At 40.8% G+C, this 23323-nt stretch overlaps 1 protein-coding gene and 2 long non-coding RNA genes across 4 annotated transcripts; 2 read left to right on the forward strand and 1 right to left on the reverse strand.

The window, feature by feature from the left end:
• Window positions 1–6684: 6684 nt before the first annotated feature.
• LOC115134010 (uncharacterized) lies at window positions 6685–22744 on the reverse strand. Of its 2 annotated transcripts, XR_003864285.2 has the most exons (4): window positions 22616–22744; window positions 22163–22247; window positions 10636–10807; window positions 6685–9915 (listed from the first exon to the last, which is right to left on the reverse strand). It is a non-coding gene; the product is annotated as an uncharacterized LOC115134010 (long non-coding RNA). The 2 variants fall into 2 exon arrangements; XR_003864284.2 differs by having other exon boundaries at window positions 22163–22744.
• On the forward strand, window positions 9802–11464 carry LOC115134011 (uncharacterized). The gene is made up of 2 exons (XR_003864286.2): window positions 9802–10154; window positions 10469–11464. It is a non-coding gene; the product is annotated as an uncharacterized LOC115134011 (long non-coding RNA).
• LOC115134009 (homeobox protein DBX1-B-like) lies at window positions 18218–22813 on the forward strand. Its single transcript, XM_029667512.2, has 4 exons — window positions 18218–18929; window positions 19133–19237; window positions 22132–22334; window positions 22496–22813. Exons 1-4 carry the CDS (start codon window positions 18563–18565, stop codon window positions 22811–22813), a joined length of 993 nt encoding a protein of 330 aa, XP_029523372.1. The 5' UTR covers window positions 18218–18562.
• Window positions 22814–23323: the final 510 nt, after the last annotated feature.

Genomic DNA, 23323 nt, shown 5'->3' on the forward strand with positions numbered 1-23323 from the left:
AATGGTCCAATCCCACTTTAAGCCCCCCTTGTTTCCTGCCGCCAATAGAAAGTCCCATTAGATACAATGACGGAGAAAGGGTTCAAATTAAAACTAAGAGAGCTCCCTCCTTTGCCTATGTCATCCCCTCTCATTATTTCCAATATGAGAAAGTGAGATGGAGTTGAATGTGGCTTCTTCAAATCCACGACATGGCAACACTTGATGCTAATTAACAGAGACTTATTGTTGCAAACCAATGTATGTATAAGGGTTTAGTGGGCTTAGAGGAAAGCTCCAAAGTGAGGGTGAATAACTGTGGATAACTGACCCTCACTGGCCCTCACCCTGCCCAGCCTATGGGATGGAGCGAGCCACAATCTTTTGTCCTTCTGAATTAACCAACTACTACGTAACTCAGGTGCGGCAGGGTAGCCTAGTGGTTAGAGTGTTGGACTAGTAACCAAAAGGTTGCAAGTTCAAATCCCCGAGCTGACAAGCTACAAATCTGTCGTTCTGCTCCTGAACAGGCAGTTAACTCACTGAAAATAAGATTTTGTTCTTAACTGACTTGCCAAGGTAAAATTAAAAACTTCTTATAGAACTCACATAGTCAGTTTAGATAAATATTACGATTTACAGTAGATGGGATAAGACAGTTATGTAGGATTCAGAAAATAGTACCTTAGAAACTTTATACACAAAACTCCATCTCCCAAAGCCTCTTAGACCTGTTTCTCTTTTATCAAAGTGGAATAGAGAATAAGTAGAGCTATACTCACTTTAAAAACAAATAACACACTTCCTACATGCTGTAGATATTTATTGAGTATAATTAATGTATGGTTACCATTTTAAGGAGGATAAATCCATTACTTATTCAAGTTAAAAACAAAAATGTGATTCATCCTTCCCAATCAAAGGCTCTAGTTCCCTGAATCCTTTTCCCATTCCACTGTGGAGAATGACGCAGAAGCCTTGGAGACTGCACTTTCTGATGACTTATACATGACTTAGCTTTTACTCTATTATTCCCAGGCAGTCTTCCTTTTCTGTGAGACTATGCCTCCGAATTCATCCTCATCTGTTATTTTCATGACCGCAACATTCCCCTGCAAACAAATCAGGCCCTTTTTTCTTTGGGTGGTGGAAAGATGAGGTAATATGTCAGTATGTAAATTGTCAGTTCATATGAACCTTGCTCACACAGGCTTTTATATGAGGTTTGCTCACACAGGCCTTCACATGAGGCTTGCTCACACAGGCCTTTATATGAGGCTTGCTCACACAGGCCTTTATATGAGGCTTGCTCACACAGGCCTTTATATGAGGCTTGCTCACACAGGCTTTTATATGAGGCTTGCTCACACAGGCCTTTATATGAGGCTTGCTCACACAGGCCTTTACATGAGGCTTGCTCACACAGGCCTTTATATGAGGCTTGCTCACACAGGCCTTTACATGAGGCTTGCTCACACAGGCCTTTATATGAGGCTTGCTCACACAGGCCTTTATATGAGGCTTGCTCACACAGGCCTTTATATGAGGCTTGCTCACACAGGCTTTTATATGAGGCTTGCTCACACAGGCTTTTATATGAGGCCTGCTCACACAGGGTTTTATATGAGGCTTGCTCACACAGGCTTTTAATATGAGGCTTGCTCACACAGGCCTTCATATGAGGCTTGTTCACACAGGCCTTTATATGAGGCTTGCTCACACAGGCCTTTACATGAGGCTTGCTCACACAGGCCTTCATATGAGGCTTGCTCACACAGGCTTTTATATGAGGCTTGATCACACAGGCCTTTAAATGAGGCTTGCTCACACAGGCCTTTATATGAGGCTTGCTCACACAGGCTTTTATATGAGGCTTGCTCACACAGGCTTTTATATGAGGCTTGCTCACACAGGCTTTTATATGAGGCTTGCTCACACAGGCCTTCACATGAGGCTTGCTCACACAGGCCTTTATATGAGGCTTGCTCACACAGGCCTTTATATGAGGCTTGCTCACACAGGCTTTTATATGAGGCTTGCTCACACAGGCTTTTATATGAGGCCTGCTCACACAGGCTTTTATATGAGGCTTGCTCACACAGGCTTTTAATATGAGGCTTGCTCACACAGGCCTTTATATGAGGCTTGCTCACACAGGCCTTTATATGAGGCTTGCTCACACAGGCCTTTATATGAGGCTTGCTCACACAGGCTTTTATATGAGGCTTGCTCACACAGGCTTTTATATGAGGCCTGCTCACACAGGCTTTTATATGAGGCTTGCTCACACAGGCTTTTAATATGAGGCTTGCTCACACAGGCCTTCATATGAGGCTTGTTCACACAGGCCTTTATATGAGGCTTGCTCACACAGGCCTTTACATGAGGCTTGCTCACACAGGCCTTCATATGAGGCTTGCTCACACAGGCTTTTATATGAGGCTTGATCACACAGGCCTTTAAATGAGGCTTGCTCACACAGGCCTTTATATGAGGCTTGCTCACACAGGCTTTTATATGAGGCTTGCTCACACAGGCTTTTATATGAGGCTTGCTCACACAGGCTTTTATATGAGGCTTGCTCACATAGGCCTTCACATGAGGCTTGCTCACACAGGCCTTTATATGAGGCTTGCTCACACAGGCCTTTACATGAGGCTTGCTCACACAGGCCTTTATATGAGGCTTGCTCACACAGGCCTTTATATGAGGCTTGCTCACACAGGCCTTTATATGAGGCTTGCTCACACAGGCCTTTATATGAGGCTTGCTCACACAGGCTTTTATATGAGGCTTGCTCACACAGGCTTTTATATGAGGCTTGCTCACACAGGCTTTTATATGAGGCTTGCTCACACAGGCCTTTATATGAGGCTTGCTCACACAGGCCTTCACATGAGGCTTGCTCACACAGGCTTTTATATGAGGCTTGCTCACACAGGCTTTTATATGAGGCTTGCTCACACAGGCTTTTATATGAGGCTTGCTCACACAGGCCTTCACATGAGGCTTGCTCACACAGGCCTTTATATGAGGCTTGCTCACACAGGCCTTTACACGAGGCTTGCTCACACAGGCCTTTATATGAGGCTTGCTCACACAGGCCGTTATATGAGGCTTGCTCACACAGGCCTTTATATGAGGCTTGCTCACACAGGCTTTTATATGAGGCTTGCTCACACAGGCTTTTATATGAGGCTTGCTCACACAGGCTTTTATATGAGGCTTGCTCACACAGGCTTTTATATGAGGCTTGCTCACACAGGCTTTTATATGAGGCTTGCTCACACAGGCCTTCACATGAGGCTTGCTCACACAGGCCTTTATATGAGGCTTGCTCACACAGGCCTTTACATGAGGCTTGCTCACACAGGCCTTTATATGAGGCTTGCTCACACAGGCCTTTATATGAGGCTTGCTCACACAGGCCTTTATATGAGGCTTGCTCACACAGGCTTTTATATGAGGCTTGCTCACACAGGCTTTTATATGAGGCTTGCTCACACAGGCTTTTATATGAGGTTTGCTCACACAGGCCTTTACATGAGGCTTGCTCACACAGGCCTTTATATGAGGCTTGCTCACACAGGCCTTTACATGAGGCTTGCTCACACAGGCCTTCATATGAGCCTTGCTCACACAGGCTTTTATATGAGTCTTGCTCACACAGCCTTTATATGAGGCTTGCTCACACAGGCCTTTATATGAGGCTTGCTCACACAGGCTTTTATATGAGGCTTGCTCACACAGGCCTTCACATGAGGCTTGCTCACACAGGCCTTTATATGAGGCTTGCTCACACAGGCCTTTACATGAGGCTTGCTCACACAGGCCTTTATATGAGGCTTGCTCACACAGGCCTTTATATGAGGCTTGCTCACACAGGCTTTTATATGAGGCTTGCTCACACAGGCTTTTATATGAGGCTTGCTCACACAGGCTTTTATATGAGGCTTGCTCACACAGGCTTTTATATGAGGCTTGCTCACACAGGCCTTTATATGAGGCTTGCTCACACAGGCCTTCACATGAGGCTTGCTCACACAGGCCTTTATATGAGGCTTGCTCACACAGGCCTTTACATGAGGCTTGCTCACACAGGCCTTTATATGAGGCTTGCTCACACAGGCCTTTACATGAGGCTTGCTCACACAGGCCGTTATATGAGGCTTGCTCACACAGGCCTTCACATGAGGCTTGCTCACACAGGATTTTTTCTTTTTTTCTCCCTTTTTTTTTCCAGAGTCCTTTCCCCCCCTCAAAAAAAACGGACCACAAAGGAGATGAGGAGGGGGAGGTTGCCAATTCACTGAACAAACGATAGAAATCACATTTTGGGGAGCATTACAGAATAATTACACATATGCTTAGATGGGAGGCATTCATGAGGGTTGACAATATTTGAGGGATTAAAGATGTTAGTGGTGCAGCCCTCTCCAAGGAACAGGGATCATTGACACATTCAAATGCAAAAGCGTAGCCATTTGGAGAGTGAAATGCCGTCTGTCTCTGGTGCTTACTACAAACTCGGGAAGGGCTTTTGGGCCCAGACACCGGGCCCTTAATGCCTAAAGCTATTCCTTCATATAAAGCAGGGGACAAAGGCTGGCAGCTTCATGGTGTAAAAGTAATTACCTTTGCACTGATCAGAATAATTCTGCCCACTGCAACAAGCACCTAACCACAAATACCACAGTGTATGTTTCAGTATTTTTTATTTTATCTCACACTGTAGTCCTCCATTTTAACTTAATGTTGTAGTAATAAGCAAGCATAATACACAAATTAAATTACCCATCACAAATGTAATTTTACGGATTTCTTAAACATTTATTTTCCATGTGCTCAACTGTGATTAGATACACAATAGCGTTTGAGGATTTTCATCCTGCTTTGTTCTGCAGCTTAAATCAAACTCTCCTTCGTCATTTGACCTTCTTCATGCCTCCACAGTAGATCATAAACATAACCAGACTGTAAGAGGGGGACTAGATTTAATGTTTTCTTTCTTCTCCGTGCCAGTGCGGCTCTTCCTGGCTGAAGTCGGGGCCATGAAATCCCTTTTTTGTTGATGTTTAGACATGGAAATGTAAAGTATTCATGGCAATTATAGGCATGAGAAATTGATGAAATTACAGTCTGTTCCTTGAAAGAGGCAGAGCGGGTGCGGAACAAAAGGCAATTGGCTGTGTCAGCAGTGTGGTGGTGGCTTTCTAACAGGTGAAGAGCCCCGTGTGTGGGATGACTGGGATCGGCACGTGAATGTGGCGGGACAGCAGACCCCCTGCTGGGCCGGTACAAAGAGGGGGCACACACCAGAACCGCCAGGACATTGACTGAGATGAGCACCCACTCTTTCTCTGAGGGAAATCTTTGGGCCTCTTCGACTGTTACAGATATGGCACATTTCACCAACCGAAGACCTTCAAATGGGAGGTGAATAGCCTAGAGCACGCTTTCATTTCCCTCAGCCCTTTTCAAAGGAGCGGCAATATGGGATGAATGAGCGCTACTTGAGAATATCCTCCAGTTCGCCTTTCTTTCTCTTTGTATATGTGGGTGTGTGTGACTTTAGTCCTCGTGAAATTATTAAACAAAGCTGATGTAGGAACCTGAATGAAGGCAGAGCATGCTGAGCGTGTGACTATAATCTGGTGAGTGATGTTGAGGTGGACGTGATAAAGTTTTCAAAGTGAAAATGAAATGAAAAAGCATGTATTTATCTATTCACATTGTGAAAGGGAATTGTATTAGCCTTGACCCTATTTGGATATTACCACTATTTTGAATACTGAATTGTCTGTTCTGTTTTGTAGCATTTGTCATCCTGCTTGGTGTCAATTATATAGGATTCGAAGAAACAATTCCATACTTCTTCAAGATAGTCATTTTGTTCAAATATATTTTTGGGGGGGTTAAAAATACTCTTTAAGTATCTGATGTGGCAGGTGTTTTTGTGCCTTTATATTGAATACTCTTCCACATGAGAGACTTTACAGGTGAAACAGCAGAGTGCAAACAAGCCTTTCATTCAGAATCAATGCACCACTGGGGTGGGAAAAGAAGTGAAAAGCAACTTCATGGCCTCTCTGTGGCAACTCCTTCAAGTCAGACCACCTGATAAACCTTGTTAATGAGAACACACACACACATACTATGGAAAAAGTCAGATAGTTCTACTGCTGCACCCTGTGTGGAGGGCTAAGATAACTGTGACTTGAGATGTGGCAGACAATAAAAGTCCAGGGCACCACTGTGGGCCTCTATGGGTTCCATTCACAGCCATGCTTCCATGAATACAGCAAAATCTGAAATGAAACTTTTAATCTCTGCATCACATACAGACCCCTAAAAATGGGGACTTCCTTTTTAACAATTTCCCCCACCAACATGTTGTGTTCTCTCTGCTCCTAATAGTCTTTCAATTTCTCTCTGACCCAGCGAGGGTTATAGATGACTGAAAGACTCCCGTTATAGAATTATAAAGCAAGGAAGGAAGAAAAAATAAGGAATTTTGTTTTGTTTTTTGGGGGCCAAATGTGGTTCAGTCTTAAAAGAGTGAAGGCAATGTTTCCTGGATATGGACAAGAAAAAGGGTGCAAATCAGGAAGCAAGAATTGTCCTAAAATGTTTCTCCTTATCTCCCTCCTCTTTCAGAAAGTTACTTCAGCCTGTTGAAGGTCAGATTACAGAGCGTGACTCCTGTTAAAATATGCATGGTTTTATTCAGACTTAAAAATTGAGAAAAGGTCCCATAAAATGTCTGGGGGGCCATTGGCCAACCTGGACTCAGGGGTAGACATAAAATAGTAAATGTAAATCCGGGACAATTAGTTTGATATGATACATTTTGTATGGCATGTATTAATTTGTGGATGTCGATCATCCATTACGAATGATACAGTTGAAGTCGGAAGTTTACATACACCTTAGCCAAATACATTTAAACTCAGTTTTTCACAATTCCTGTCATTTAATCCGAGTAAAGATTCCCTGTTTTAGGTCAGTTAGGATCACCATTTTATTTTAAGAATGTGAAATGTCAGAATAATAGTGGAGAGAATGAATTATTTCAGCTTTTATTTCTTTCATCACATTTCCAATGGGTCAGAAGTTTACATACACTCAATTAGTATTTGGTAGCATAACTTGGGTCAAGCGTTTCGGGGTAGCCTTCCACAAGCTTCCCACGATAAGTTGGGTGAATTTTGGCCCATTCCTCCTGACAGAGCTGGTGTAACTGAGTCAGGTTTGTAGGCCTCCTTGCTCACACATGGTTTTTCAGTTCTGCCCACAAATGTCCTATAGGATTGAGGTCAGGGCTTTGTGATGGCCACTCCAATACCTTGACTTTGTTGTCCTTAAACCATTTTGCCACAACTTTGGAAGTATGCTTGGGGTCATTGTCCATTTGGAAGATCCATTTGCGACCAAGCTTTAACTTCCTGACTGATGTCTTGAGAATTTGTTTCAATATATCCACATAATATTCCTCCCTCATGATGCCATCTATTTTGTGAAGTGCATCAGTCCCTCCTGCAGCAAAGCACCCCCACAACATGATGCTGCCACCCCCGTGCTTCACGGATGGGATGGTGTTCTTCGGCTTGCAAGCCTCCCCCTTTTTCCTCCAAACATAACGATGGTCATTATGGCCAAACAGTTCTATTTTCGTTTCATCAGACCAGAGGACATTTCTCCAAAAAGTACAATCTTTGTCACCATGTGCAGTTGCAAACCGTAGTCTGGTGGTTTTTATGCCGATTTTGGAGCAGCGGCTTCTTCCTTGCTGAGCAGCCTTTCAGGTTGTGTCGATATAGGACTCGTTTTACTGTGGATATAGTTACTTTTGTACCTGTTTCCTTCAGCATATTCACAAGGTGGTGGCAGGGTAGCCTAGTGGTTAGAGCGTTGGACTAGTAACTGAAAGATTGCAAGTTCATATCCCCGAGGTACAAATCCCCAAGGTACAAATCTTCTGTTCTGCCCCTGAACAGGCAATGCCACTGTTCCTAGGCCGTCATTGAAAATAAGAATTTGTTCTTAACTGACTTGCCTAGTTAAATAAAGGTATAAAAAAAAGAAGGTCCTTTGCTATTCTTCTGGGATTGATTTGCACTTTTTGCACCAAAGTACGTTCATCTTTAGGAAACAGAACGCGTCTCCTTCCTGAGCAGTATGCGTGATCCCATGGTGTTTATACTTGCGTACTATTGTTTTTACAGATGAACGTGGTACCTTCAGGTGTTTGGAAATTGCTCCCAAGGATGAACCAGACTTGTGGAGGTCTACATTTTTTTTCTGAGGTCTTAGCTGATTTCTTTTGATTTTCCAATGAGGCACTGAGTTTGAAGGTAGGCCTTGAAATACATCCACAGGTACACCTCCAATTGACTCAAATTATGTCAATTAGCCTATCAGAAGCTTCTAAAGCCATGACATAATTTTCTGGAATTTTCCAAGCTGTTTAAAGGCACTGTCAACTTAGTGTATGTAAACTTCTGACCCACTGGAATCGTGATACAGTGAATTATAGGTGAAATAATCTGTCTGTAAACAATTGTTGGAAAAATTACTTGTGTTATGCACAAAGTAGATGTCCTAACCGGCTTGCCCAAACTATAGTTTGTTAACAAGAAATTTGTGGAGTGGTTGAAAAACTAGTTTTAATGACTCAAACCTGTAAACTTCTGTCTTCAACTGTATGTTACGAATGACAATTTGTGTGATATGTCACAAATTGCAATTTGTACAATGTGTTACAAATGTGTAAAACGTATGATATGTTAAAAATTCCAATTTGTTGTGGTTAACATTGGCTAGGTGTCTATTGCTAACGTTTGCTAGGTGGTTGACATTAGGGTTAGTGCTTAAGGTTAGGGATAAGGTTAGGAGTTAGGTTAATGGATTAGCTAACATGCTAAGTAGTTTCAAAGTAGCTAAAATGTAGTAAGTAGTTGCAAAGTTGCTAATTAGCTGAAATTCGAACGCGCAACCTTTGAGTTGCTAGACGTTCGAGTTTTATGCCCAACCATCCAACCCCAACCAACCAACCGCCCTACTTTCAGATTTGCTTCGAGTAACCATCTGTGTTATGTAACCATACCAAACATAACATATCATACTAATTTGAGTGTCCCGGGTTAGGTTTTACTATGTTACGTCTAGTCTATGAGACTAGACTGCATTGGCAGCCCCAGGCCCTTTGTAAAGGGGACTCCTCCTCATCTGAAGGATGAATGATTTCATGACTGAGTGAGAATGAAAAAAAAACACCCCTCAAGAATGAATCTCAGCTCTCAAGTGATTATTTTTGTTATTTTCTCTCTGGGCAGTAACACCTACATTGTATTCAGAGAGACAGAGAGCCTCCAAAAGGAAACCCCTCCACTTCAAGGCAGCTGGGCATGCCACATACTCAGTCCAGCCTCTTCACTCTTGGGTGGGTTTTGTACAAAGCTCAGATTCAGAGGCCTCTGCTTCACTCACTCTGGCAGAAAGTGACTATAAATTCACATTGTGGGACTTTTACAGAGTTTTCTGGCTTCTTCAAATGTAGGCCTCAGTATATAGAGTCTCAGTAGCATATTATTTTATTACACTTATCCACACTTGTTTTTTACTCCCACAAATACAGCACATGAGAAAAAGACAAAATGATGTTTTACTGATAGCTGAGAGTTTTTAGTGTGGGCGTCTGAGGCTACTGCAGAGGGCTTGCCTTTTCAGGTCTCTTCAACCAGTGGGCACCCTCCTCTGTGACTGTCTGTCTGTCAGACAGCTGAATACAGAGGGCACTGAGATATCCTATTTAAAGAGCATCCCAGAGTTCAAAAGGTCCTGCTGAATGTTTGGGGTCTTTCTGTCAGCAATCTTGACCATCATTGGACACGACAACCGCTGAAGGCTTCACAGGCTGGTCACTTCATGAAGTCCCTTTGAGACAATTATTAGATTATTTTTATACCTCCACCAGGTGAAGTCCACCTGCCTCTCCTGCAATGCCACTGTTTGTATTCTCTATAGCAGTTCTCCAACCTTTCATCACAACAGCAGGATCATTGTATGAAATCTATGTATTCTGCTTCTTTCAGTTACTCCTAATGCTACTTTTCATTATCTTTCAGATGGATGCGCAATAGCATGGAGATTATTCATAACATTTGACCAGCACGGTAAATTCACCACTATGTTATGATGATATTTAAATAATGTAAGAAACAGAGTCATAATTGGACTGTCAACAAAGCATGGAATAGTCCTGTAAATGTTGGTATTTACTTTATGTTTGTAAAGTATATTCTGTTTTGGAAAAGATTGTGGTAACAGGTGGGAAAAAAATTGTAGCTTGAAATATCTTCAAACATTTCCAGTAATTTAAATTCATGTTTACCCCTTGATTTAAAAAATAATTACTTCTAGAGTATCATAGAACGTTAGACAAAAAGGAACAGCATATACTGAAAATGATGTCTAATTTCATTCACAGAACCTGTCCTAGCATGGTGTCATGACAACAATGATATTCAATGGGGTTACCACACATCAAAAGTTATTACACCTTTGATTCAGAAAACAAGGATACCAGCACAAGAGCAGCTTGGGATTGGAGGTTTCTCCATATGTGGGAGGGGACGGGGGGCCAATATCACCCACCTCTTCAGGAAGTGTCCTGTGAAAGCCTAGAATGGTGGGGAAGGGGCTCTCCGTGGCCCCGTGGAGTCCTCACAGCCAGCAGGCACTGCGGCTGGCAGCATTATGCCATTGGAGGAGATCCAGGGCTGCCAGTCCCCGTCCTCTGCTCCCCCATGCCTTTCAACCCCGCTCCCTGCGACACAGAGAAGGAGATTAGGATTAATCTTCCGTCTGACATGCTGATATTAACACCATTTTTTCTGCCTTTCCTCTCATTTGCTGTACATTTTGGGCTTGTTAGAAAGGAAAAGGAGGGGCAGAGAACAAAATCTAAGTCTGGGCCATGGATTACTCCTAGAGAGGAGGGGGGCAGGTTCAAAGGGGGTTTTCTTGTGATGGGGACAGAAGGACAATCATTTTGGCAGAGAACAGTATGGTGTCAGGATCACTCTCTGTTGATGTGATTTGGGATATGTGGGTTCAAATTGCCACACAGGGAAAAGAGAAGGGCTTTAGATAAACCCAGCCATTCGATAGGCCTGTCTGTCTGAAATGTTTGACTGAAATAATTATTTGATAAAGGTGTAGAATATTGAGGTAAAATATTTGCTCAGATCCACATAAATTATATCCAAATATCAGTCAAAATATTTTTTAAATGCAATAACTAATTTAGAATTGCATAGTAATGGAGTAAAGCAGGTTTAGGGAGCAGAACCAGAACTGGAAGTTTAAATCCTGAAACTATCTGCAAGTCTTGACATAGATCGTTTAATGTCAGATAGACATATTGCTAGTTGTGGGGAGTGCAAAACCAAACAAAGTTAATTAAAACTTGTTTTGACTGTTATGTTGGCATTTGTTTTTTGTGTGTTTTTTATTTATTTATTTGCTTAGTAACATGCATATCTTATCTATTTGTCATTCAACAACGTGGCTTTGAATGAGAATGACTGACATATATCACAAGATATTCTGTGAAGTTGTGGACTCACTTCCGGTTGCAATTCCCTTTTTATTTTTACACATGTGGATTTAAGGACTGACCCTATTTCCTTATAACACTTATTCCGTTTGAATAATAACAAAAACACTTAACTCTATTAACCTAAAATAGCAGCAATTGTGAAAAATAACCACATTTAACAAATAAAAAAAGTGAAGTAAAGAGTTTTTGTAAAGTAAACAATTGTTTAAAATGTTTTTAAAAACTATGAGGTGTGAGAAACAGCAACAAGCAATTGTTTGTGAAATGATATCACGTGAGAGTTCACACATCTTCAGGCGTATTACACTGTTGTAAAGCATTCTCTCCTTTGTCTTAACCTGACATTATTGCTCCTTTAGTGGGAAAAGTTACATGTCATTGTCTGGGATTTTACCTCTCCCTCACCTCCTTTTTGATTATCCCTGTGAGAAACCCTGTTCCTGTATAGTATACACTTTCAATTACACTTTACACTTAGGGGTCTAGGCCAGGGAACCATCAGAAAAAGACACACACAGACGTTGAAAAGGCAAAGGGCCTTTGCTGTTATGCAAATATATCAAACGGTAAACGGTTGAGTGAGAATTATATTTGAATTAAATGAGGCTTTGGCTTTCTATAACACTGAATTGCAAGGCAAAGTCTCAATACAGAATCCCCACGCCGCGGCCATGCATATTATGCACTTGACGAAATGTGAACTGACATAAATACCATGGCTCACTTTCAATCCGATTACTCGGCTAAACCACATCAATACCATCCATCCAACAGGCGCTAGCGTCCCCCATTCAAGTGGCCAGAGAACAACCCCAGCTCCTCCTTGGTACACAAGCGCCCTCGCTGCCACTGCAGAGCCCCCACGCTCAACCCATCAGCCAAACTCAATGGAACCCTTTCGACAAGGTGCTTTCCTCAGCTCTCCAAGCTCAGGCCTAAAACAAAGCTAAAGATTGTGTCGATGTGCCCAAACTCCCACTGCAGCCCCGTCAGCCCATACAAGCACTCAGGTTTAAAAAAGACTATTCCCTCCAAGGACTCAGAGCTCTTTTTGTGTGCCATCGTATTGAGTAGCTTTTCCCAATGTGTCCCCATTATAACGATCAACAAGAATAATGCTCCAGGTTAGCATAACCGAGGGGTCATTTCTGGCAGCATTGATCGCTTGATAGCAACCAGACCTTTATTTAAACTGGTGTTGACAACCACAAAGATTCCCCCTTTTGGGGATTTGTAGCAACGCTTGGGTTTTGCGTGGAGCACATTTTAACCAGAGGCATTTACAAGATTTTTCTAAACAACCTGCCAGGTGCAGAGGCCTCCCTAAAGATCCAGCAACGTGGTGGAACGTTATGAGGCCCAATGAGATTAGAATGAGAATTAAATACGTTTGCCACGTTGATGTTCCCTGAGCTCCCATGACCAATTTAGGACTAATGAGCATTCTATGAGTGCTTTCCAAAAGCCCAATGTTTTCAGCCATCCATTTTAATGAGAGAACAGAACCAGGTTTTGAATTGAAACGGTTATTTGAGCTAAGAGGAGGGTACAAAGACAATACCGAGGAAAATGTTTCCCATATACAGTTACTACCATGATGCACCACGAGCAAAAGCAAAGCCAGTAAAACTGATTGATAATTCTCATATACCATTAGTCAATAAGCAAATATGTTGTTGAATGATACTGTAGTTGAAAGACTTCTCTTTCATATTGTCTCATTTGAGTGTTTAGTTCAGTGCTTTAAACATTATGTACCATACTACAACCAAACAGAGTTGAATTACAGGTCCCACATTTTCTGGATAGTCCCATGTAGATGGGCATACTATCAACAAACTGTCTGTTGATAATCAACTGCTTGCTAAGGTTACGGTTAAGGTTAAGAATAAGGGTAAGGGTTAAGGTTAGGGTTAATTTCAGAGAGGATAAGGGTTAAGGTTAGGGCTAGGGTTAGTGGATAGTTGTTGTTGACAGTTATTGAACAGATACTGAACAACTACAAACCATCTACTTGGGATTATCCCAAAAAAGTGTTACCAAAGGAACAAAATAAATGGTTAGTTGGCACTTATAGACACATAGGTATCCACTATTTAAGGGCTCCCGGGTGGGGCAGCAGTCTAAGTCACTGCATCTCAGTGCTAGAGGTGTCACTACAGACCCTGGTTCGATTCCAGGCTGTATCACAACTGGCCATAATTGGGAGTCCCATACGGCGGCGCCGTCATTGTAAATAATAATTTGTTCTTAACTTACTTGCCTGGTTAAATGCAAATATATTGCGCATTGATCAAATTCTATCCACAAAGGTGGGCACATCTGTTCCAAAACATCCCAGTCCTCTGGAGTAGGTCAAAGGTTACAGTATAGTTTTTATGCGACATTTTTATCTTGGGCTATATCATATTCCTGACCAATGTTGCTAGAATATAGCATAGGTCTTATTTCCATTCCCCCTTGGAAGCATATGACATTTAATTGGTTGATAAATGTTGACAGACTCAAACAAAAGTTGGGATTTCACCTCATACTTAAAATTAATGTAGCCATCATGACAAGGCAAGATGCCCAATTTCCCATCATTGTAATCATGCAGCAGTCAAACAGACAATAAAGTGACGCTATGGCAATATATTGATTAAGTGGTACATATTTAGTAGTTAACCTGTAGTAGTTAACTAAGCAAAACATCATTATGAATCTATGACCTGACAAAGGATGGACTAACTGACACTGGTGGGGGCTCAATAGAAACCCGTCATTAGCACAGATTGGCTGCCAAGTAAATTGGGGAACAGGTGCATTCAGAGCAACACACACTGAAACGCTTTGTCCGTGGACTTGTGCCTCTCTCCGTTTGAAAACGGGGGGTTATGTTTAATGCAAAGTTAATATCGATTTAATGCTTGTCAGAGCTCCTCTGTATCTTGGGCCATTCCTAATCCCTCCAATGTTCCGCAGTGGCCGGATCCTAGTCAGAAACAGCTGCTGAGCCAGACTTGAAGAGGGAGAGCACCACTCAAGAAGGCGGTTTATAGAAGGTGTAAAGACCGTCCATCTCCAAAGCAGCGTGTAAAATAAATAGACCACGTGTAAAAACAAAATTAGAAATTGATGATTTCCTTTTAAATATATAACCAGTAAAAATATATATTTTTAACAGCATAACTTTCAACGATGCTGTGGTAGGCCTATAGGCCAATTTCTCTGAATGTTGTCATAGTCTGCAATGAAATGATAAAAACACTTATTATTATTGCTTTAAAGAAAAATAAATATAATTGATCTTAATGCTAATGATGGGTCTATTTACAGTATCTGCTCACTAAATACAGTTAAATATATTGAATAGAAAGTCAGGTAAAGAGTACAATACATTAGGCAAAAAAAAAACGAGGTTGCAAGAAGGCCATACATTATTAATCAACATTTTCACAAATGTACGTCATTAACCTGAATATATAACAATGAATCTAGGAAACGGTTCAAATATTTTGCGGCAGTCTTACTGTAATCTATCTTCAGTATCATTATCATTTCAATGCACCCACCTCTTGTGTCTACAGACAAGCGTGGGGTGGTGAGGGTGGGGATATAATATTTAAAAAATGTGTTTTAAATGAGTTTAATTCAGCGACCGACCAGCTGTTTCTCTAGACTATATTTGGTAAAGAGAAAACAATCGTGTCAGGCTTGGAAAGCTAGTAGAAATTAGTTTCGGTCACTGGGGCTAAGCTATATTTCCTGCAAACCATCTGCTTGATTTGTACAATGGGGGGATTTTCGAAGGTTCCTGAAATAATAAAACGCTTTGAACTTAACAGTGATGTTTTTTCTCTGTGAAGGTGGGTGCTGTGTTAATGTGTCTTAATATGGGTTCCCCAGACGGGACATAAAACGCAAATCTAATGATCAATACATTTATCTAAAAATGTAATGATGTCACTTATAAATATACAAAACATGTCATTTGTCAAATGACCCTCTTCTCTTAAGGAGTGTTTATACGCATAATTTGTTTAATTCAAGAATGTTACAGTAATTAGTCTCCTCAGCCTATGACATTTTTATTTATTTCATATTTCAATATTTTGCCTATAACAGGTAAAAGGCCTAAATACTGACACCATCTGAAAAATTGCTAGACAAGGCACGATGAATAGAGGCTATAGCATGAAAACTTGATATATAACCGTCACACACCATGAACCTCACACCACAAACGTAAGCCTACAGTGTCCTAATAAATACATTGTTCTATGGTCTGAAAAGATTGAGTAGGATTAATTTGTGTTTATGTGGAAGTTTTGCCAACGATGTCTTTACTGCCAGGGCTCTTTTGCATAACATATGGGATTCACCTATAAATAGCCTAAATAAACTCACTCGGCCATGCATGGGTAACATGCAAGAATGGTGGATCAGATGGCTAATTGGAGCCTACTCATATTAGATCATTTGTAAAATATATACAAAAAATATGACAATTAATTTTTGCGTTAGTAATGGACATGGTTACCATGCATCTATTTTCATGGGAAGCGCCTGGCGCATAATTTCATGGAGATTTGCCTTCTGTGCCATCACTTAGGACACACGCGGGCTTACCTTCCCCGCACTTTCAAAGCAGAAGTGTTGACTCTCCAGAAAGAAATGTGAAGGTAACCACTTTAAAATGAATGGTTAGGAGAACAAAACAGAGAGAGCAGCGGTCAAACGCCATTAGTCACAGGTCTTAGCCAACAGGCCTCAGGATTCACCTCTCCTAGCCGATCACAGAAAAGAACTTCGAAATAGAATCTTCCTCAAAGAAACTCTTTTGTTAACTTTCCCCCCTGTTTTATAATCTATTTCATCAATGGGCGGTTATCATTTTCCTCCTGCGGTTTGCAACCTATCCTAAAAGTTTTCGCTTTGACATAGGCCTGCCTACTAGGCTACAATAAAATGAACCCATGTGTAGCGCTGCAAGGGTCTGACTTAGCCCTCTAAACAATGCTTCTACGGTTTAAATGGCAGAACAGTGGAAAAAACGTATGGAGCTTGTAAAAAAAAATAAAAAATCGGTAACACTATTTTAAGGGTCCATAATAAACCATTTATAAGGCATTAACAAACAGTTTGTTCGCCATTTATTAACACTTACTACCACATTTGTAAATGTTAGTAAGCTAGTAATTCACATTGACATATGCCTATGTATATATATTTAAATCCTGTGATGTGTGCTTATTTTTTTATCAGGTACTACTGAAATGTCTACAAATGGCATGCCCATATTTTGTAGAGAAATTTAACTGATCCCTCAAAATATTTATAAAGTATTTATCAAGAATAAATAGCGTTAACTTTGGATTGGGGACTGCAAAAAATACTTTACTAATGATTAATAAAGGATGTATAAATGTTGGAGTAATGATTCATAAATAGTCAACGCACACTTTATAAATGCATTTTAAATGGTTTGTTACCGAACCTTAAAATAAAGCGTTAACAAAAGATCATGCCCTAAACTTTTAACTCTTAAAATGATGATAATAATAATAATACTAATTTAATGACATCAATGTGAACTATAGCTGTCATACCACCAGGTTTATTTATGTTTTATTATTAGGCCTACATAACTTGACCTATCATTCATTTTTTAATGAAATGTCTTAAAGTCACATGGTTCATTCTCAAACCTTAGGCTAAATAGCATTATAGTGACTGTTAAAATACATTAGGCATCTAATTGCAAGTAGGCTCATTGATGATTTTTCTGCCCTGTTTTGGTCTTTCAAGAAATAGGACATAGATTTCCAGGGCACACACTGACACACAACAGTTATTTTGAATAAATGTAGTAATTAAATTCAAAACCGTTTTATCTATTGGTGTCTTACAGCACAAATGCACTTAAAGAATGAGACTCTAACCGCCCATTGAAATCAAACTGAATAATAGGATTTTTTAGAAAGATTTGTGTCAGGGTAAGAAAGAACAAACAGCTGAGAGGATGACAGTTACTTCATGGATAAGAGGATAAGAGCGCAATGGCCAGAGCTGCACATTATTTTCAGCGGGACCAGCGACATGAAATGGGATCTCTCAGATTCACCGTTTTTAACACACCAGTTAAATATTCTGACATTAAAGCCTGTCTGATTTTCGCAGAGAAAAACAGACTGGTACAGACGACATATTGTGCTCATAATATCCTACCCAATAGGCTATGCTACAATGTTTTTTTAAAACTCCGTTTCAATGAGCTACGAGGGAAATAGTCATACAAAACAATAAGCCTAATAATAATAATAACAATAATAATAACAACAATAGCCTAATTACAACATTATTTTGAATACAAGTGAATGCGGATAATATTTACAAATAATTACAATTATGGCATTGCATCCTAATAGAAATGAGGCATTCACCATATTCTCAAAGTTCCTCCCACGAGCCCGAAACTAACGACATTATGCTGTTATATGCTCAAATGAATTTAAAATACACTTTTTAAATAAACCCTCTATTCACAGACAAACTTTGTGGAGTCCTTTAAAATAGCCTTTAATTAGTGTCTGTGTGCTGCCACCGTTATCACAGTGAAAACTATACCAAAAAGTGGTCAGTGTGCAAAATTGATGACTACACTTTCTTTGTTAAAAGGACATTGTCTAGCGCTTGCTTATGAAGTCTAATCCAATCATAAATTGCTTCTTCGAACCAATCAGCAGGCACTGAATTTCCCGTGAAAGAAACTCACGTCGAGAACTTTGTTGAACTTCATTGTTTGACTGTCAGTTTCGAAAAGGCTTTGCTAACGGTCCACTATAAAACGCTTCTTCTAAATGGAATGGTCAGAAGAGAACTGTGAGTCTTTCAACTTGGATCCTATAGGCCACGGAAACTCATTCAGTGAGAAAGGGCTCTTTACAATTACTTTTCCTTATCCACCCAAAAGGAGCAATGATGTTCCCTAGTGTACTTGCGGCTTCCGATATGTACCCCAGACTACTTCGACCGCCGGCGGCTCACTCTCTGCCCCAGTCCTTGCATTCAGCGTTCGCCGCCCACTCAAGCTTTTTGGTGGAGGACCTGTTGCGGATCAGCCGGCCAGTGAGCTACTTGCACCGGACGATTCCGTTACCCAGCGTGTCTCCTCCGGGATCAGGAGCCACCACGCTGACCTGCAGTCACCACACTGACCAAGCTGTCATCACCACTTCAGCACAGACAAGAACGGGCTCTCCTCAGAACCCACTCTCCATCAACAACGACCCTAACTATCTGAAGTTTGGAGTTAATGCCATCCTAGCACCAGAAACGAGAAACGGTAAGATTATTGGGAATGTATAGGCTAATGTAAACTTCATTATTTAGCATTTACAAACAGGACACCTGTTACGCAGGGATGTGGATTTGTGTAATGCATGGATCGAGATTATGAGGGCAGTGTCACAACATTTTAGGCCTATATGATTTGACAAAACGAAATGAGTAATTTAATTCAATGTTTTCTTTCATTTTGAATCACAGCATCGTGTACACCTTCAATGCATCATGCCATGCACGGGAAAACCTTCCCCCTGCCATATTTTGACGGATCGTTTCACCCCTTCCTCAGAGCATCCTATTTTCCAGGTAAATCCGCTTAATAATCCGATGCCATGCTCCATGTATTCAGATGATGTCGTTGTGCCTTAAAACAATCTGCCATTGGCTAGTTGAATCTAGAGGAAATACAACCGTTAGTTCAGAGGTTGGAAGCCGAAGAACATCGTGGAATCAGTCTCGCCAATTTGATGCCCTATTTAGCAGAGGCAGGAACTGCTGACATTTTGCACCGGTTCCCCTAATCTACAAATTAGCCGCAATTGTCATGGTCTAAATTTGAGGCGGATCCCTTCTCACAAGGAAGCTGCTTGCGTCTCTTCATTGCTTCTCTTTCCCACCGAGCCAGTGCACTTAGTTACTGATAACTCACAAAGCTTTCAGCACCATGACTAATTGGTCAGCTCCCTCCGGCAGCCACACACATTCTGCTGATAGGCATTTACCAGTCATGGACTAATTCCCCATTAGGGGCTATTCATTATTTCAATATTCTCACAAGACCACATAGAGGGTTATGCATGTTTATGGATCGTGCTGATGTGAAAAATCTAAAGTTAGCTAACAATACAGTGGCTTGCCAAAGTATTCACCCCAGTGGCATTTTTCCTATTTTGTTGCCTTACAACCTGGAATTAAAATAGATTTTTGGGGGGTTTGTATCATTTGATTTACACAACACGCCTACTACTTTGAAGACACTTTTGTTGTGAAACAAACAAGAAATAAGACCTTTTGCAGCAATTACAGCTGCAAGTCTCTTGGGGTATGTCTCTATAAGCTTGGCACATCTAGCCACTGGGATTTTTGCCCATTCTTCAAGGCAACACTGCTCCAGCTCCTTCAAGTTGGATAGGTTCTGCTGGTGTACAGCAATTTTTAAGTCATACCACAGACTCTCAATTGGATTGAGGTCTGGGCTTTGACTAGGCCATTCCAAGACATTTAAATGTTTCCCCTTAAACCATTTGAATGTTGCTTTAGCAGTATGCTTAGGGTCATTGTCCTGCTGGAAGGTGAACCTCCACCCCAGTCTCAAATCTCCTGAAGACTGAAACAGGTTTCCCTCAAGAATTTCCCTGTATTTAACGCCATCCATCATTCCTTCAATTCTGACCAGTTTCCCAGTCCCTGCCGATGAAAAATATCCCCACAGCATGATGCTGCCACCACCATGCTTCACTTTGGGGATGATTTTCTCGGGGTGGTGAGAGGTGTTGGGTTTGCACAAGACATAGCGTTTTCCTTGATGGCCAAAAAGCTCAATTTTATTCTCATCTGACCAGAGTACCTTCTTCCATATGTTTGGGGAGTCTCCCACATGCCTTTTACCGAACACCAAACGTGTTTGCATATTTCTTTCTTTAAGCAATGGCTTTTTCTGGCCACTCTTCCATAAAGCCCAGCTCTGTGGAGTGTATGGATTAAAGTGGACCTATGGACAGATACTCCAATCTCCGCTGTGGAGCTTTGCAGCTCCTTCAAGGTTATCTTTGGTCTCTTTGTTGCCTCTCTGATTAATGCCCTCCTTGCCTGGTCTGTGAGGTTTGGTGGGTGGCCCTCTCTTGGCAGGTTTGTTGTGGTGTCATATTCTTTCCATTTTTTAATAATGGATTTAATGGTGCTCTGTGGGATGTTCAAAGTTTCTGATATTTTTTATAACGCAACCCTGATCTGAACTTCTCCACAACTTTGTCCCTGACCTGTTTGGAGAGCTCCTTGGTCTTCATGGTGCCGCTTGCTTGGTGGTAGCCCTTGCTTAGTGGTGTTGCAGACTCTAGGGCCTTTCAGAACAGGTGTGTATATATACGTAGATCATGTGACAGATCATGTGACACTTAAATAAAGTCCACCTGTGTGCAATCTAACTAATTATGTGACTGAAGGTAATTAGTTGCACCAGATCTTATTTAGGAGCTTCATAGCAAAGGTGATGAATACATATGCACGCACCACTTTCCTGTTTTTTATTTTATTTTATTTTTTTAACAAGTAATTTTTGTAATTTCACTTCACTAATTTGGACTATTTTGTGTATGTCCATTAAATTAAATCCAAATAAAAATCTATTTAAATTACAGGTTTTAATGCAACAAAATAGGAAAAACGCCAAGGGCATGAATACTTTTTCAAGGCACTGTAGATAGTAGCCTGGAGTCGTGCAATTAAAATCTAATGATAGGCTATGGGCTGGTCTAATGCTACAGTGCTCTCTGTTATACAGTATATTTCAAGATTAAGAATATAGGTTTATTTTTTTCCCGAAGTTATAGTGAATTCACACATAAATTGGCTTTCGAATAGCCAACAATAAAGACGATTAAAATAATCTAAAATGGATAAGGTGCAGATCTGGATTTAGAGACAGCTTATTTTGAGAGCAACAAAACAACTTTAGCCTCATAGCTTTTCGTATTTAATGAAAAGGATGTGTGGCAAAAATAGGGCCCAGCCATCAGTATTCTCCAAATGATCTTGGCATGCAGACAGTTGTGATTAGTTTGAAAGTGTAGATCTCTTTTGTTGCAGTAATATATGGCTTTAGCGGCCTGTCCTAAGCCTTTTTTCAGTTAGTTCATTACTACACAATTACCGTTCACGCTTCATTAGCTACTCTATCGTTCATTGGGCCTTTCAAAAGGGATACTCTGCCTTTTTACCATACCAATGCTATAAGGGACCAAGCAATGTGCTAATTAGCTGCTTCGTGCCAATTCACTCAAACGGACTGCATTTCGGATCTTAAAGAGAGACTTTGGTTTAAACTACGAAATAATTATCTCAAATGCACCTTTAACCCCTCCACCCACTCGCTGAAGAAAAGGCCAGGCTAGCCTACTTTCACATTCACTTATCCTATGTGTGCATTTTCTTGACTGACATGATGCAATGCTAATGGTATGTTGTTTTGATAAATATTTTAGCATCGTCTTCAGTGGTTCCTATCCCTGGTACCTTTTCATGGCCGCTGGCTGCAAGAGGAAAGCCCAGGAGAGGGATGCTCCGACGGGCAGTGTTCTCTGATGTCCAGCGCAAAGCCCTGGAGAAAATGTTTCAGAAACAGAAATACATCAGCAAACCAGACAGAAAGAAGCTGGCTGCAAAACTTGGGCTAAAAGACTCACAGGTAAAAATGTAAAAGTAATTTAGGCCCACATCAATACAAAACATAATCTTAATATAGGCTAGGCCTATTTTGGGATTATTACTGGTATGTTATACTATTGTTATTAGAATCAACCATTAGGCCTATTAGGTAGCCTAATAATATTTAATGTATTTTTCAAGGTGAAAATATGGTTCCAAAACCGAAGAATGAAATGGCGCAATTCCAAAGAGAGGGAGTTGTTGTCGTCCGGAGGTTGCCGGGAACAAACCCTTCCAACTAAAATGAACCCCCACCCGGACCTCAGTGACGTCGGGAAGAAGTCCTGTGAGGAGGAGGTGGATGCGTTCAGGCGGGACAGCCCGCGCTCAGCCTTCTGCCGCTCGCCATCAGAGCGCGAACTTTTGAACAGTGTGGAGTCGCACCTCTCTTCGCCTTGCAACTCCAGCAAGCACTCCGACTTCTCAGAATCAGAGAATGAAGAGATTACAGTGTCTTAGTTGTGCATAACACATACATTATGCTTATATAAAGTTGTTTAAACACATACTGTATATTGTCACATATATTGTATATAGACATTATTACCCAAATGAGACCCATGCATTCTTTAATTTGAACACATAGCCTATTTGTCTGTGATATAACCAATTCTCCTATATGTTAAATGTAGGGGGTCATATTGGTTGTGGCAGATATTTCAGTACTTATTAAGCAAATTTGACATATTTTTGCAGCTTTTACTCTTTGTACCATATTTTGTAAGGGGCATTTTTATACCAAGAGGATTATATCCGATTACAATGCTATTGTGAAAAGGCCAGGCTCTTACAATCCAGATGCAATGTCTTTAATCTATGTTCAATGTATAACTTAAAAATACATATATTATTTGTATGCTTTGTTTAAATGTTTGTATTTTGAGAGTATTTTTTTCCAAATAAAACTAGAAAATGTAAAGAACAACTTCTGCTTTCTTGACAATGGTCCAACAAAACACAATAACACTT

This window comes from Oncorhynchus nerka, linkage group LG9a, assembly GCF_034236695.1.
Source record: "Oncorhynchus nerka isolate Pitt River linkage group LG9a, Oner_Uvic_2.0, whole genome shotgun sequence".
NCBI classification, from domain to species: domain Eukaryota; kingdom Metazoa; phylum Chordata; class Actinopteri; order Salmoniformes; family Salmonidae; genus Oncorhynchus; species Oncorhynchus nerka.